This window comes from Centruroides vittatus, unplaced genomic scaffold (assembly GCF_030686945.1).
Source record: "Centruroides vittatus isolate TY-2023 unplaced genomic scaffold, ASM3068694v2 scaffold_907, whole genome shotgun sequence".
In the NCBI taxonomy this organism is placed as follows: domain Eukaryota; kingdom Metazoa; phylum Arthropoda; class Arachnida; order Scorpiones; family Buthidae; genus Centruroides; species Centruroides vittatus.
Window position 1 is genome coordinate 843,143 of NW_027122720.1, and position 16,930 is coordinate 860,072.

A 16,930-nucleotide genomic window follows, 5' to 3' on the forward strand; every position below is an offset into this window, starting at 1 on the left:
CTTAAAAGAAAATTAATGATGATAAAAGTTCACATCATTAATAAATTTGATAATTTACTAAATAAATTGAGTGGTGTCAAATATACAAAATTATTTATATTTAATTATAAATTATTTTAATTATAATTCCTCATCGATAAATAATTTTTTTTAAAGTATTTTAAGCATCTGAATTTTTATAAAACTCCAAAAAAAAAATTGGTAAATTTTACACATTTTTTTTCCCTTGAAATTTAGAACGTGAGGGAATTTATTTATAAAATTTTGAGTATAAATATTCTTATTTTTTTTATTTATAATGTTTTGAACATAAGAAAAATTTTATTTTTTTATTTATTTTATATATTAAAGTAAAGTTTTGTAAAGTTTTGAACATGAATAATAATTTTTTTTCTATCTAAATGCTGTTTCAAACATGAGAATTTCTAATTTTTTTTTCTTATCCTTTCTCCAAGAATTTCGAATTTAGGAATTAAATATATTTATAAATTTTTAAAATAATTTTTTTTTTCTGTTGCATTTTTGGATATATATATATGCAATTTTTCTTCTTATATTTTTGAATATAAGCTTTGAAGCAAGCATTTGAAATTTATAAATTTTTGGATAAGAGCCCCATATTTTTTTATAGAACGTGTATATATATATATATTTCTTTTATGTTTATAAAGTATTGAACTTATACATTTCGTTTTTGCTTGTAAAAATGAGAAATTTAGACAAAGTTTTATACATTTATACAATTTTTTGAAGGTTTAAAATATTTCTTTACAGTTTAAATTTACTTTTTATTATTATTGTATATGCCAAGACGAAGAAAAGTATTTTGTTTTTCTTTTATTTCTGGAGGGTTTTTATGAGAAGGAAAGTCGTATATGCTACTATGTTATATTGGTAAAAAGCCAAACTGATAAATTTCCAATATTATAAAGAAGAAAGCAACATGACTACTACTACCAATATATATTTTTTTATCACAGTCAATTTTTAATGTATAGAGGCGGTAGTTACTCTACATGGACGTTCATGTCGGTTTTCTAGCACCGAATTTCACAGCCTCTTCTATAAATCAGGCAGTCCATCACAGCTGGAGAGCGATTACCATCGAGGAAGGTTGACAGAAATACAAAAAAAACGGAATAAATTCTGTTGATATGAGAATGTAAAACATATAGGACGTCATTAAAGAAGTCGTTTATGCGACTAAAGAATACAATTTACTCGATTAATCGAGTTTTATATTTTATATATAATTTTTTTTCTTCTTTTTTTGTTTCTTTCCTTAAGTAATATGCAAATTCAGCTCTCTTCAATAAACTGCTTCATAGACATGAACATTCATCATACTACAAAATCTCGTTGCTTTACAAGTAAAACCATTGTTTTCTTATGTTTTCTATAATTAGTTTCACCGAATAGTTTAATTACAATTTAAGGCAAGACACTATTTGTCAATGTACACGCGTCAATCTGTCTGTTAGTACCCTCTATCATTATGCAATTCAAGTTAAGGAACTAGATCTTTCGTCTAACAAAATATTGTTCAAGTATATTTTTTTTTGTTTTTTTTTTTTTTGCTTTTCCAATTTGCATAATAGTGGGTGATGCACCAGTCACAAAATTATAAAAACAATTTTAAAAAGTAAAAAGATTTTTTTAAAGAGCATGCACCACTATACACGAGACGTCTATCTCTCAAAGTAAACCATTCTCTATACACAAACACACGCTACTTATTGGGCTTGGTCTCATGTAGAGGGTTCACATTGTCAAAAACAAACAAAAAAAACAAAGTGGCGGACAGCCCATCATACGAGTTTTACAGAATTGGACTGCGCAGACATTGTCAATGAACACGGTAATCTACTTTCTGTGCTGTTTCTTCGACCATTATCGGGTATAGCGTACCGTAACTTTTCCCAAAATCTCTTATCGCCCCAATGGACTATAAGAGAAGATCTGAGGCATAATCTAGCATCTGGATCTAGTTCCTTGAATGAAATCTTATCCAATAGCACAACAACTAATCGGTGACGTTTGTTGCACTGTGATTCGTGATATGCAGTCTTCAACTCGAAGCGACCCCATTCGTTCTTCAAGAACTGCTCTGATACCACTGCTATAGTCCGGTGACTGCACTCGACGGCTTCAGAAATAGCCTCTGCAACGTAACCCACCATAGGCAAATCTCTATATCTGAGGCATAGCCTATAAGGCTGATGACCACACTCGAGCTCCGGTGCCAAAATCTGTGCCACGAAAGCCTCATCCTTCTTACAATAAGACACGAAAGCATCGAACAATTTCTCACTATCGGGTGAGTAATGACTTCTTTGGAAGAGGCGAACACCGTAACGGCTGTAGATCCATATCTTCATCTCTCGACGATACACACACGCTAAAATCAAAAGTAGAAGGACGAGAATGAATAGCGTGGGTACTACTATCATTATTGGCATATAGTTCCTGGAAAAGACAGTTTGATAATAAGTTATGGCAGTATAATTAGAGCAAGATGAGGCATTAAACTCTAAGATGAATAAGCCACCAGTTTGGTTCTGATAACACCGAATATTTTCACTATCTTTCACATAAACGCCAAAAACTTGTAACCATTCCTGAAAATTCTCCAAATATTCGCACCTACACGACCATACATTGTGACTAAGACGGACGTTTGAGAGTCGCCGGTTATAATTAAAGTTCCAAACTTGAAATTCCACCATGTAATTATGATCCATGTGTAATATCTCCAAAGATTTTAAGGTTAGAAATGTGAAGTTACTTATGTGCTTCAGTTGATTGTTGGAAAGATAAAGTTCGCGTAAATGGGTGAGGTTTTCGAATTCGTAACCCTGCAGCTCCTTTATCTTATTATTTTCTAGATGGAGGATCTGCAGAGCTTGCAAACCGTTAAAGGTTCTCTGATTTATCTCTTGGATGTTGCTGTTGTTAAGGTAAAGTACCTTCATATTTTTGCGACCAATGAAACTGTGACTGGAAAGGTGCGGCATCTCGTTACCATCCAGATAGAGTTCCGTGGCGTCCATAGGCACCCTGCCTGGTATGGAAGAGTGACCACGTCCGCTACAGTCAACTATGTTGGTATTCCACGTCTGGTCGGAGTAACAGGTGCAGTTCTCCGGACACACCATCTCACAGTCACATGCGTCGAAGTCGCAACAATGACACAACGCAAAGCAATGGCTCCTGTATTTGCACAAGAAATCCGAAGAGTTAACATCAGAAAGCAGGACAGAGGGAGCACGACGCGAAAATGGTAACTGGCACACAACTTCGTGAAGGTCAGCAATCTTTGGGTATTGTCGAGTCTCGTCCAGGTTATTGATCCTTTGCATCCATTCCATAGTACAATCGCAGAAGAAGGGATTACCAGATATTAAAAACTCTGGAAGATGCTTGTTTGGAGTAATGGGTTTCAGCCTGAATGCATTAATATCTAAACTTTGAAGATAATTATTAGTTAGATTGACAGAAGAAAGGTTGCTCTTAGCCATGAAAGTAAAGGAATTAATCATTTTAATCCTGTTATTATTCAGGCGGATTTTTTCGATCTTGTTAGGAAAAGTTGCCGCGTTGATTTCACGGATGAAATTAAAAGATGCATCTAAGAAAAGCAGATGGAGAACAGATTCTAGTTCGAAGTAATTACCAAGAGTTTCAATCTCGTTATGGTGAAGATCCAAAATTTCTAGTTCGGTTGGAATGAGAGCGTAATCGAACCATGTGATACGATTTCTAGAGACGTTGAGATGTTGGAGAAAATGCAAATTCATAAACAGTCCATTAATATCCATAAGATAATTGTCGTTAAGGGTAATTGTATGGAGATCTGGAGCATCGTCAAATACTCCATGCTCCAGGGCCTGAATCTTATTATGTGATAAATCCAAATATTTCAGTGCTGGTACATCTCTGAAGGTACCACGGCTTAAATTACCAACTTCGTTCCTAGATAAATATAAATTTAACAAATGTTTCATACCTTTCAGGGTATTATTAGTCACTTCTTTGATGCTGTTACCGGATAAATAAAGTGTGCGTAGGAATTGCAAAGACCAGATGGATGATGGAAAACTTGAGAATTTGTTTCCTCCTAACATTAAGTCTTGTACGCTGCTACAGTTTCTGAAAGCATCGGGATGTATGTGCTCGAGTTTATTATCATTCAAACCCAAGTAGCTTAACACATATAAGCCATTGAGTGTGAAGACATCGAGATTCCTTAAGTGGTTCCCTGTCAGTATTAATGTATGCAAGTTATAAAGAGAAGAGAATGCATTATCAGCGATAGTTTCAATTTCGTTGTAGCTCAGGTAAAGAATCTGTAAACTATGTTGAGATTGAAATGTGGTGAAGTCAACGTGTCTGAGATGATTATGGCTGAGGTCGAGGACTACTAAGCGTATTAAATCTGAGAGCACTTCAGACGTGATTCCCAAGCTGGTTATATCATTCCTGCTGAGGATTCAAAACTAAGAGTTGCTGAAGACCACTGAACAGACCAACACTAAGCGTTGAGATCGAGTTATTCTGCAAATGTATCTCCCTAAGATCGGGTGTATGCTTGAATATCTGCGTGGGTATAATTTTAATGTAATTGTTAGAAAGATACAGCAGTTGCAGCTTTCCTAAACCTTCTAAGGCCGAATTGGTTAGATCAGTTATCATATTATTCCTCAAATCCAACTGTTGTAGATTTTTCAAAGAAGAAAAGCTTCCCCCATTCAGGCTTTTAAAATTGTTACCCGATAAATCTAATTGGAGTAATTCAGGAAGGCATTGATTATCAGGATTTATGACGAAATCCAATCTGTTGGGGTCCATTAATGAATTTTGGCTCATGTTAAGCATTTTAAGGGAATGTAGCTCACAAAAGACGTGACTTGGAAGATCCATAATGTTATTGAAGCTTAAATCAACGTATTCTAAGTGTTTCAATTGATGCAACACGCGTTGTGCAAGACGAAGTGAAATCGAACCCCATTCTTTATTATGGGTGCGGATTGTAAGATGGCGTAGGTCGTTTAAACCGTGGAAAACTCCATTTGGAAGCACTGATAACTTGCAATATTCTATATGAAGATTTTTAAGATGTTTAAGATGAGATAAAGATCCGTTCTGAAGATGACTTTCGAACAAAACATCATCGCACAGTATCCGTAGTGAAGTGGTATGATCTGATTGTATAAGAGTGAAGTTGGTGCTTCGACCATTGGAGCTGATGGCATCTACGCGACATATTAAGGACACATCCTGACCAGCAGGACTCCATTGACAGTCCTCCGGAGCCGTGTAGTGCAAGGCAGTACATGTCGTGATGAGGAACAGAAAATGAAAAAGAATTCTTGACATTTGTTCAGGATAATGATACGTTTCTTGTGAAAAGCACGACTTTTGCCGTATTGCTATCCTGAATACTGTGATTTCCTTTGGCCATTCAAAAATGTACTCGTTACTTCTTCCACGATTAAAAATTCGTGTCCTTTTCCAATCTTTATAATTTTGGAAGAAAAGAAATGCATAGATAATCCTTCACTGGGGTTTTATATATATATATATAATATATATATATATATAGTATATATATTTTTTATTTTAAAACTCAATTTTCTTTTAAATTTCCAACAATTTTTGTTGTAATTTATGCATCTTTCTTCTCTTCTTCCTCTTCTTCAAAAATATATTCCCCTACAAAGAAAAATAAGAAAAATAAATCTACTATATAATTATCCAAGTATTTTGCATCTAAAAACAACATTTATTTTTTAAATTACATGATTAAAACTTAATTTATGAAGACGAAAACCTAGCATTTAAACCATTAAATTATAAGGAAATTGTATAATTTTTGAAGAATAACCCATCAAGTTACGTGTAGTTGCCCTTAACTCCCTCTCCTGAATTCTCATTACTACATTATCCAACATTCCCACTACACAAAATAAAATAATAAAAAAGAATTCTCCATGCTCATCTACTCATCTATACGCTTCGTTACACCTACAGCAGGAATGGAAGTCAATATATTCGCAAACCATTTATCATGTATACGATTTCGTGAGTGCAATCCCTTAAAAAAACCTTATAACCTTTCCTACGTATCGCTTCCGGGGTCAGAGGTTATAATCAAAACGAGTTATTCTGTCCTTTGCCATCTCTAACTACGGTTACAAGGTTAGACAACAATGTCCAACAGCCTGATAACTAGGTATAGTAGGAATGTGAAAATTAAAGACATTTTCAAGTAGAAACACTCGATTTGATACAGGAAATATGTATGAATGTATAGGTGTATATATATATATATATGTATATATGTATGTGAGATGGAGAGAAAGGGGAGAGAGAGAGAGGAAGAAAGGGGGGATGCAGAAGCTTTTCATCAGTTCATTCTTGGTAATGATGAGAACCCTTCCTGATGATATATGATCTATAACATGGATTTAAAATCATTTTCTCATTTAGATTTAAAATATTGATTTTCTCATCTAGAATGTAACAATATCGATTTATTGGAAAACATATTTCGTTACTTGTCAATGTGGAACGAGTGTTATTTTTGGTAATTACAGACCAAAGTTGTAACGAGGATTTGAATAGAGAAAAGAGGGGTAGTCGATGAAAATTAAATATACATATTTACTTTATTTTTTTATACATAAAAGTTAGAGTTTTATGCTTCTTATACACGTTAAGAGCTGCTAGATTTATAAACAGGAGAGCATTAACTCTTAATACATTGCTACGTTAGATTGATATCTCTTGTTACGTACCACATGTAAGTTTACTCCTTCAAATGTAAGAAGTTCTAGATCTAATAGAAGCGATAGAAGACGATTCATCCCTTCTATCAGTTATAAATCTTTTCTGATAGAAGGGATAAATTGCTCAGGGATGTATCTATGCTCTCAATGGAAGCTTTCGTCTAGCAATATTAATGAGTTATATATATTCTTGAGTACTTTTTCTATAATTTTATAGATTAAATTAACTTCTAAACATAAGAAAAGTTTATAAAAAAAGGAATGTTTAGTAGGAAGAAAAAACACGCAAGGTTACCAGGATAAAGTGAGCCTGAGAAGATAAAATGCTAATCCAAAGGCATAAAATGCAGGTGTGGAATTCTAGAAAGTGATGACTGAGATATTTTATTTGAATTATAATTACAAACTGAATGCAAGATGAATGTTAAGAGGAGAGAAAAGAGAGATAAACTTTGTCTAAACAAACAAAATTCCATAAATACACTTACATGAAAAATGATACGTTGTTTAAATGTATATAAAGATAAATTATCTTTTTATACTGTGTACACTTTATGCGAATGAATAACAACAATAATAAAATATATTCTAGATTTAGAATATTTAAAAAATGCATCTTAAGATGCTGATATATAAATAAATTATTTTTCCATTAATTCTCAGAAGAATATTATTTATTTTTTTTAATATATATTTGTTTAATAGAACGAAAGGTTGATTGCTCGAAGTGTATTTTAAAAAATAATAAATAAATATTAAAGGTAGAAAAACGTTATAAAAAGCTTGTCTTGCCTCAGGGCAATGTCACTTGACTTGATCTTTCCACGTTCTTTTTTTATATTATTATTATTATTTTTATGTACAGAATTATATAAAATATTAGTTAATCTTTAAAGTTATTTTATCTGAGAGAAGTTTTAAATAATTCTTTTAAAAAAATAATTCTAGAATTTCAATTAATTTGACAGTTTTAAAGGAAGAAAAGTAACACTTGTTTCTTCTTCTTCTTCTTCTTTCTCCTTCATTCTCCTTTTTACTAATCTTAAATGAGTAAAAGTTCTTCTCGAACAACAAACCTAACTGAATCACGAAAAAATAAAATTAACGAAAAAGGTATTTTCTACAAGAAGAAGGAGGGGAGGAAAGAAGAAGAAGAAGAAGGACAGAAAATGAAATTTTCTTTGTTTCATTCGGGCTTTGTCACTTTTGTATGATTGTTTCTCTTGTTATATGTTTCTTATTGATTAGTTTATAAAGCCCAAAAATTAATGACGAATTCATTTAATTCAGAAATTGTTTCAAAATCGCACAGACAGCCGTACGTGCCGACCATTTTTTGCGCTCTTCTCTACGCTGTAGAATTGAGTGTTTAACTGTACTTTTTACTGTTTTTAAAGAAAATTTTGACCCGTATACGTGTTTTTTAATGCAAAACACGTTAAAATTTCATCTTTCAAAGGTCAAATTTGGTATAAACGATTCCTTTCTCATCCGGCATTTAATGAGGAAGTACGGATATAAGATCAGATTATCACTTCCATACAATATCCTATCGCAGATAGACGGCACGAACACATTAATATTTATATAAAAAACACTTGCATAAGAAAAATAGAAGTAAAAATTCATTAAATTTAATGTTTTTTTAAGGGAAAAAAAGGCCATTAAGGAGCAAAAACGTAACATAGAATTCTGTGTGAAAAATCCAAAAGATATATAACATTCCGTGTTTATTCTGTGATATTTTGGGATTCAAACAGCTCAGCAGTGTCAAGAATATCAAGAAAACACATCTCACATGCCAAAGATGACGACAACCTGTGACAAGGATGACGTAAAATATGAGTTTTGAATGTTATTTTCTAGTTTTAGTCGATGTGATTTTTTCGCCATTTTGAATATTTTTAATCGCTTCTTTTGCTATCATTTATTTTAAAATGCGTTTAATTTTTAATAAATTTAATTTCTTATTCTCTTATTTCTTAAAATAAAATAATTAAAATAAGTTATAAGCAAGTAACTAAATTAAGTAACCGAACACGTTTAACGTTTTAAAATTACGAGGTTTTTACTTAATTAAACAGAATAATATATTAATAAACATTAATTTTAATGTCTTAAAATAAGAAAAATCTCTATTTTGTACAGTTAAATATTAATTTATCGAATTTATTCGAATCTCAATTCATAATAACGTTTCCATGTTATCGTCATAAATCATGTATTTTTATGCTCTTAAATCGATTTAAATGAGTTATAACTTGCCAAAAATCTTAATTATAATTACATCTTATATTATTTTAACTAATAAATAAACTTTAATTAGATTAACAGCGTAAATTTTAAAAATAATGGGATTAAAACAAAACTCGATGAAAACTTAAGAAGGACGTATGGAACCATTAAGTCCTTGAGTAAAACACAATAAAATTAGTTGTAGAATCGAAAAAGATTTAAAATTCTGATTAATTTTCGGATGCCATTAGAGCAAAACGGCTAATAAACTTATCATGCTACTACACTAACAAAATTCGAGCTCATTAAGTGGCAAAAACCAATTAAATCGGTAGCTTGCGTGAATCAACTGGTATGCGTGCTTCGCTACTGATAAACCCCCCTCAAAGTTCATTGTATAAAAAAAGAGGGATAAAATTTACGACCCTAGTACTATCGACAACTCATAAAACTTAGCTATAAAGAAGTTAACAATGGCAATCATTTGATAAACACTACGACGTTTGATGAATATTCAGGGAATATTTGGAATATTTAACTGTTATAGAAACGTTGCTTTAATATCTCAATGAACGTAACAGATTTTCCTTTATTAATAATGGCGACAAACAAAGGAAAGTATTAAGTAGAGAGGCGTATTAATAAACCAACGTTTGGACATTGAATAAGAGCGCAAAGTACTAATTAACACGACGTACAGTACCAACGATACGGGGCGATTTTAATAATAGAATACGTCTCAATTGTTATAGAAATGTTGTTTATCACATTATCATACTAATTATCTGGTATTGTGTAAAGTTATTATCATTACACTACCAAAATATTGAACATCAATAAAACTGAGTTCAATTAAAACTGTACAATATGGGGAGGAAGAGAGAGAGGAGGTAAGGATGAGTTCGTCTTTAAAGTAAATAAAACTTTATTGTTACTAACTACTTTTGTTTTGTTTTCGTCACGATATAAAACATTAAATCTACACAAGAGCTCATTAAAGAGTTATGGTGAGTGGTTTGTTATAGAATAATAACTGATCTCCCCCATTGTTGTATTGTTACTGTGACTTAATTGGGTATTAATCAGTTATTAAGGATCATAGGGTACTTCTTAGTAGGGAGATCATCTGAAGGACGTCTTTGTTTGAAGGTTGTTTTTTTCGATCATCTACACTGGAAACGTTCGTCTCTCCTTATAATAAAGAATATTTAATGATTCTCCTATGATATATAAAGAAAATTAATTGAAATATTTTATTAAATTTCACATTTTTATAGTCGAGAAAATGTATTTTTGGTTAAGCATTGTCCTGTTTTTATTTCTGCGTAGAAAACATTTTGATGTCTATCAAATTACAAGGTAGAATTCCGACGATTATCATAGCTACTGATGGAGTAATGTAGGTTTTTCTCAAGGATTTTTTTATTGTTAAAATACATTACGATGTATTATCTTCTCCCGCTTTTATTTTTTTTTAAAAAAAAGTTCGCCGTCTGCTATTGTGTTGATGAAACCTAGTAATGTGGCAATAAAACAAAATATCATTCAAAGAATTAAGTTTAGAAAAAAAAACATTAAATTATACGAATAAGAGGAACGTTAAACATTAATTTGAAAGACTATGCCATAAAAAAATTAAAATTTCACTTGGTTAAATGAAGTACATTAGCTAAACATGTTTTAAAATGATATAAAATTGTAATAAAAATTATAAATTTAAGTAAAAATTTGTACATTTTTAATGTAGTAATTGAAAAGTTCAATAATTTATTAGGAATACATCTTACATATACTTCATTTCTTATCATTATTTTAATACACGTTGCTCAGCTTCCTACGATCTCACTATCGAGATGACTCTTCAATATCCCTAAAATTTTAGTGTCATTAGCGAAATTTTGTGATTTATAGCTATTAATTAACATCCTTTCGTTATTTTATTAAAGATATATTTCGTATATACTCCAGTTTCCATTTTATTTTGTATATTTTCCTGTTTTCTGTGATCTTACTTCCAAACTGATCCACAGCATCCCTTAATGATTTAAGGGATTAATATGACTTTTCACCTTATTAAACTATTAATAAATTACACAAAAACAATTGGTTAAGACTATGCTTTAGTTTTGATCTTATTTTCATACGTTTTGCACGTTCTCCGTAGTCTCACCATCAAGATGACTCCTCAGCATCTCTTTATAGTTTGCGATGTGACATCGAATCAATCATTTTCTTTTTGTAGCCTTCACCTCAGAAGTAACGCTATCAACATCTCGTCTAGGAACTTCACTTCTAAGAAAGCAATGTAGTATTTTTTTTTGGTCATTTATATTCTACATGCTAGTATGAAACATAAATAGCCATGAGAAACGTGTACTTCAAGGATGATGTCCTTTCTAACTATAAAAAGAAATTATATTGGGGAATTCTACTATGATATATGAACTAAATCTAACTTTTCTTGTAAGATACGAATCAATTTAGCTTCAAAAAAAAATCGAAAAAATAAGTTTCACTTCGATAGATACAGTACCGGAATTATGTTTATGTGAGGTTTTTCGATATAAACAATGATAAAAATATTCAAAAATCATTTTAAAATATATTCTCATTTATTCTTTTATCTGAAATTTAATTATTTATGCTATTCAATATTTATTTTATCCATTTTTATACAATAATCTGTGTAATGTTGGCTTCACTGCATTTACCTACGCAGTAAAGCCTTCCATCAGGGGCACTTTCGTAAAGACTTCTTCACATTTTTATAATAATTATAAATTTAAAAATTCATCATAAGAGCAAACAGATAAATTAATTTTTATATTTACAATTTAATTATTTATGACATTTAATATTTTTCATGCATTTTCAGCATTTTAAAGCCATGCAATTCAGGCTTCACTGCATCACTAGCGGTTATGAAGTAAAGCAACCTAGCAGGAGTTATAAACATTATAATGATTATAAAGCTTTAAAACAAGAAAATTATTAGTTTAAAACAACAAAAAGATTCTAGAAACGTCTAAAAACATTTACTTTATTTTTATTTCATTCATCTTTATACAATATTTCATTATTTATTTAAGATGAAGTATTTACTTACACCAAAAAAATATCAAAAAAATTAATTATTCATTGCATATTTTATTATCCAGTTCATTTAAAAGTCTTAATAAAACATTAATTCAATTTTCTAATTTAGTAAAAGAGTAAAATCTTTAGAATATTATATAAATTTTTGAATAAATGCATTTAAAAAGGAAGTTTCCTATTAAAAAAATAATAAGTTTAACATTCATATTCAAGTAGGAAAATTCTAACTCTCTTCATCCTAGTTATTCTAAAGAATAATTATAATGATAATTTTAATATTTTAAAGTTTATAACCACGATAATGAATGTGTAGATGAGGATTTATGAAAAATTCCCCTATTAGTTTGCTTTACGATATAACATTAAACAGTGAAGCCGACATTACACAGATTTAATGTGCTTAAACTTTGCATGAATTTTTATAAAAATTAATGCGTGGGAAACTTATGAAATTTATTTAAAAATGATAATATTATATCTTGTTTTAATTAGTTTAAAATATATTATTTAATATAAATGTATTCGCTGGTTAGTATATTTTCTTAAGAAAAAGTATGTTGTATCCATAAAATTAAAAGTTTTAAGCTAAATTTTAAAATAAATATATTAAAATTATTTATTTTTTTAAATAATTACTCAAATTCTTAATTAACAATTGTTTTTTATTTAAAATTCTCCTGCTGGATAACTTTCCTGCATAGCATAATTCAGTAAAGATTTAATATGCTTTAAACTCATATTCCTTTCAAGTAATTTTTATGAAAATTAATATATAACTTCTCTATAATGTATACTTTATTCTATATTCAGTACTACAATGTTTTATTCATTTAAAATATAATTATTTAACATCAAATTTGCTTGTTGGAGATCAAACTTCTTCAGAAGAAACCGGCATCTGGAGATAAAATTCATAATTTTTTTAAATAAAAATGATAATTTTTGACCTCTTTAGACATTCCTGGACTATAATAAAGTAATCACAATTTCTTAATTACACAGGGGAAAAAAAACTAAGATAACATCATTCAGAAATCTTATCCAGAAAAACACTTCAACTTAATAAATTACCAACCAACTATTAAGATAATAAATTATTCAATCCAAATGGGAAATAAAAGTTTATTACATTCTTTAAACTTTTATTAATGTTAATCCTTTCTAATCTTATCAAATCTAAGAATCAATGACCTAAGAAGAAAAGGAAGGAAAGGGAAGAAAAAAATAATAAGAAGAAGAGTAACAACAACACTTAACGCAACTCTAAACAATCGTTGTGAAATTAATAATAGCATAACACAATTAAATTATTATCCGTAAAGGTAGCGGCTCTTATTAATAAAATGTAATTAGTTCCATGAATAATATTTTATATAAGAAAAATTCAGGAGAGGAGGGATTAGAAAAAAATAGGCATGTCTTAGAGTTGAAGCTCTGTATAAAAAGTAGTTATTTTTATGATAAAGCCTTCAGGACAAGTTTATAAACTTGTACTTCCTTAGGTGAATGCAATTATTGATATGATAATTAAATACTTTCGCTTTTTTCAAGTACACTTGATAAGTTTTTAAGCACTTCCTATATTGACAGGATATTTTACAGCCCCATAAATTGTATCTAAATCGATTTTTTTTTCATTAACCCGGCTATTTTTTTGAACTATTTTATATATTATATTCGATTAATGCACGATATATACATAAAATAGATAAAATTTTATGTTTAATTTAACTATTTCCTATACTAATTTGTGTGTATAGACGAGATAATGTACTAAAAACTCCTTCAAGTTAAGAGTTATTAAAGTTTTCATGGTTAAAAACTGTTTAAAATTTGCTTAATATAATTACTGGCAACGTATTATAAAGATTACATTTAGCGATTTTAATCTTAAAATATCCATTATCTACAGTAGATTAATTTATATAATTAAAACTCTTACATCAATTTTCTCTTCCTCGTAACAGAACACAATGCAAGAATTAAAAGCAAACGTGTTCCACATCAACTCCATTGTTGAGATTTAGCGCCTTATATTGACATTTACTTAATTCTCATTAGGTGGAGGAGAAGAGAAGTAAACAGAACTCTTGATGAAGACACGTCAACATAACTTGGATGAAAACAGTGCTGTTGACATTCTGTGGCTGTCAAGTTTAAGTGGCAAAGGTTAAACGAAGTTTTCTCCATTAAGCAGAAAATGTAACAGAATGGTAAAGGCAATGATTTGAGACAAGTTTCGTGCACGAGAATAATTATCACGTATTTCCTTTCGTGTTAATATCGTGACAAAGAGCTTCTCTCTCTCTCCCTCTCTTTCTCCCACGCCTCATTTGTGCTGTATTAATAACGTACCCTTTTATTTCCGCTACCTTAACAATGACATTGCTTAAGCTTTAATCTCTGTACAATTCAACTGCTAACAGTCTTGAACCCTCTTTTATCTGTACAATCGTACATTTACACTATAATTAAGTAACCGAGTTTCAATTCAAAATAATTAAAAGCGTGTAACCTATAAGTTGCCTCCCTAATTTTCTCGTCAGATAAAAACTTGATCCGACAGCCAACTATAAATTTTTTTAATAATGGAATTATTCTATACAAATATTAAAATATTCCACGTTAACACGAAACAAAACAATTTTCCGAACAGATTTATAACATCGTTGTTCTTTTATACCTGTTTCTGCTACAGACTGTTAGTTGAACGTCACAACTGAACCAGATCGCCAGATCAAACAATTAGTGAACGTGTATGACTCTACTCGTGACCCTCCAATCCCTCTTGAAAGGAAAGAAGATATATATATATATATAAAAAATTCTGTTCTTCGTTTGAAGTTGCCTTGTCTATATCAAAGCTATATCGATAGTCTTTGTTTCCTCTCAAGGGAACGGATAGTAACAGAACCTATCTAAAACCCGTCCGTTCCGGACTTTGAAGTGATGTATTGTTGATATCAAATTCTCTGGCTTTCTCTTAAAATGATCTATAAGTCTCACGACAGAAAAAAAGGAAAAAAATGAAGGCATTTCAATATTTTACAGAAATCGTTACTTCTGTTATCAGGCATGTAGTGTATCGTTTCGGATCAAATTTTGATATATATATAAATATAGTTGTGTTTCTATAGTAACCTAATCACTAACGTAGAAACAAGACTTTACACGTATGTTTTTGTGTTTTTAAATTGGGAATTAGATTATATTTTTTTTACCTTTTAACAGAAAGTGATTTATTAATTTTCCAACTGGTAAGATTAAAGGATAAAGAATAGAGAGTAAAAAAGATAAAATACTATTATTTATACGTTATCCTATATCTTATTTATTAAAAGAAAATGCGTTTTCCTTGCAATACACGTCTTTAAAAATTGAGTAAATGATATTAAATGTAAATTTCAAATAAAATTGAGTATTTATTTTTTATCAGCTGATTTCGAATAGACGTCACAATGGCAAGAAAACACGTCAATTTCGCCGTATGTTTTGAAACTGATTACTAAAGTTTCGCGCTTGTTATTTACAAAAATAACAAGCGTGACGTAACAATAACACATTCAATTGTTGCATTAAAAGCAAATATTTTAAAATTATTCTAGTTTTATATATATATACTTTTTAAATCTATCTGTAACGTACCTATTTTAGAAAATTGTTTAACAATATAAACAGGAGCTAAATGATAATTACGTATTGTCGCGTGCTGAATATTTATTAAATATTCAGCAATTGCCCTTTCAAGAAATCCCAAGCACTGTACGTCATTCCTTCACATTACGTAGTCCACTAGGACACTGCGAATCACGCAAAGTGTGACGTGATTTAAAATAAACTTGAATATCACGTGATGTAGATGACCGTTGTTTAAGCACTTTATTTCAACTAATATTAATGTTTGTGTTTTAAAATCTAGAATAAATTGAAAACTGAGAATAAGTAGAATAAGAGAAGAAAAATTTTTATACTTTCTTTTCACGTATAACAATACATTTTTGGATATAATGTAATAATATATACTAACACACTTGAAAATATTACTTTTAAAAGTTTACGAATTTAAATGTACGTACATTTCTTTATTTTAAAATTCAATTTTAATCTTTTTAAATATATTTGTAACTTAAAATTTTATTAAAAGTAATCTAGAACAATAAGAAATATTTAAAGAAGCGCTACTTAAGCTATAATTTGAGTGATTAATTAATAAATAATGCTTTTAAATGGCTCGAAAATAATAATATAAAATTCTTAAATATGATTTTTTGAAATTTTTAAGTAAAAAATTGCATTTTAGTTTAATTATTTATTAAAAATTTGTGCTTTAAATCCCAAGAAGTATTCAACAAAAATATAAATTGGATAAATAATTTTATCTAATGCAGAATTTGTACCTTGATTTAGTATTTTTATAATGTTATCTACTAAACTAAGTCTGTTCTTTTATATAAAAAGTCTGTTCTTTTATATTTTTACTGTAAAAATCGCGAAAAATTTACAAAAAATTAATTATTAATCTTTAAGAAAAACCATGGCACGTATTAAAATCCATAAAAATAAACAGAATTTTAAAATTGTAAGCGATTTTTCGATACTTACTCTACATAATTTAACCTATATAATAATTATACAAGCGTGATTTAGAATATTAAACAGTTTAAAATAATAATATATATATATACACATTTAAAATATAGGGTATACATCTTTAAAAAAAGGAATATATCCCTATAAATAATTCAAGAGGATTTACTCACGAACAATAAACCTCAATCACTTATAAAACTATTGGAGTGGAATAAAGTAAG

General features: G+C 29.5%; 1 protein-coding gene across 1 annotated transcript in view; it reads right to left on the reverse strand.

The window, feature by feature from the left end:
* Positions 1-954: 954 nt before the first annotated feature.
* LOC136990392 (toll-like receptor 6) overlaps positions 955-16,930 on the reverse strand; it is a 122,940-nt gene continuing 106,964 nt past the window's right edge. Inside the window, 2 exon segments of the mRNA XM_067288783.1 lie at positions 955-4,487; positions 4,489-5,712. Of these exon segments, the coding sequence (XP_067144884.1) occupies positions 1,809-4,487; positions 4,489-5,376 (3,567 nt within the window). The 5' untranslated portion in view covers positions 5,377-5,712 and the 3' untranslated portion in view covers positions 955-1,808.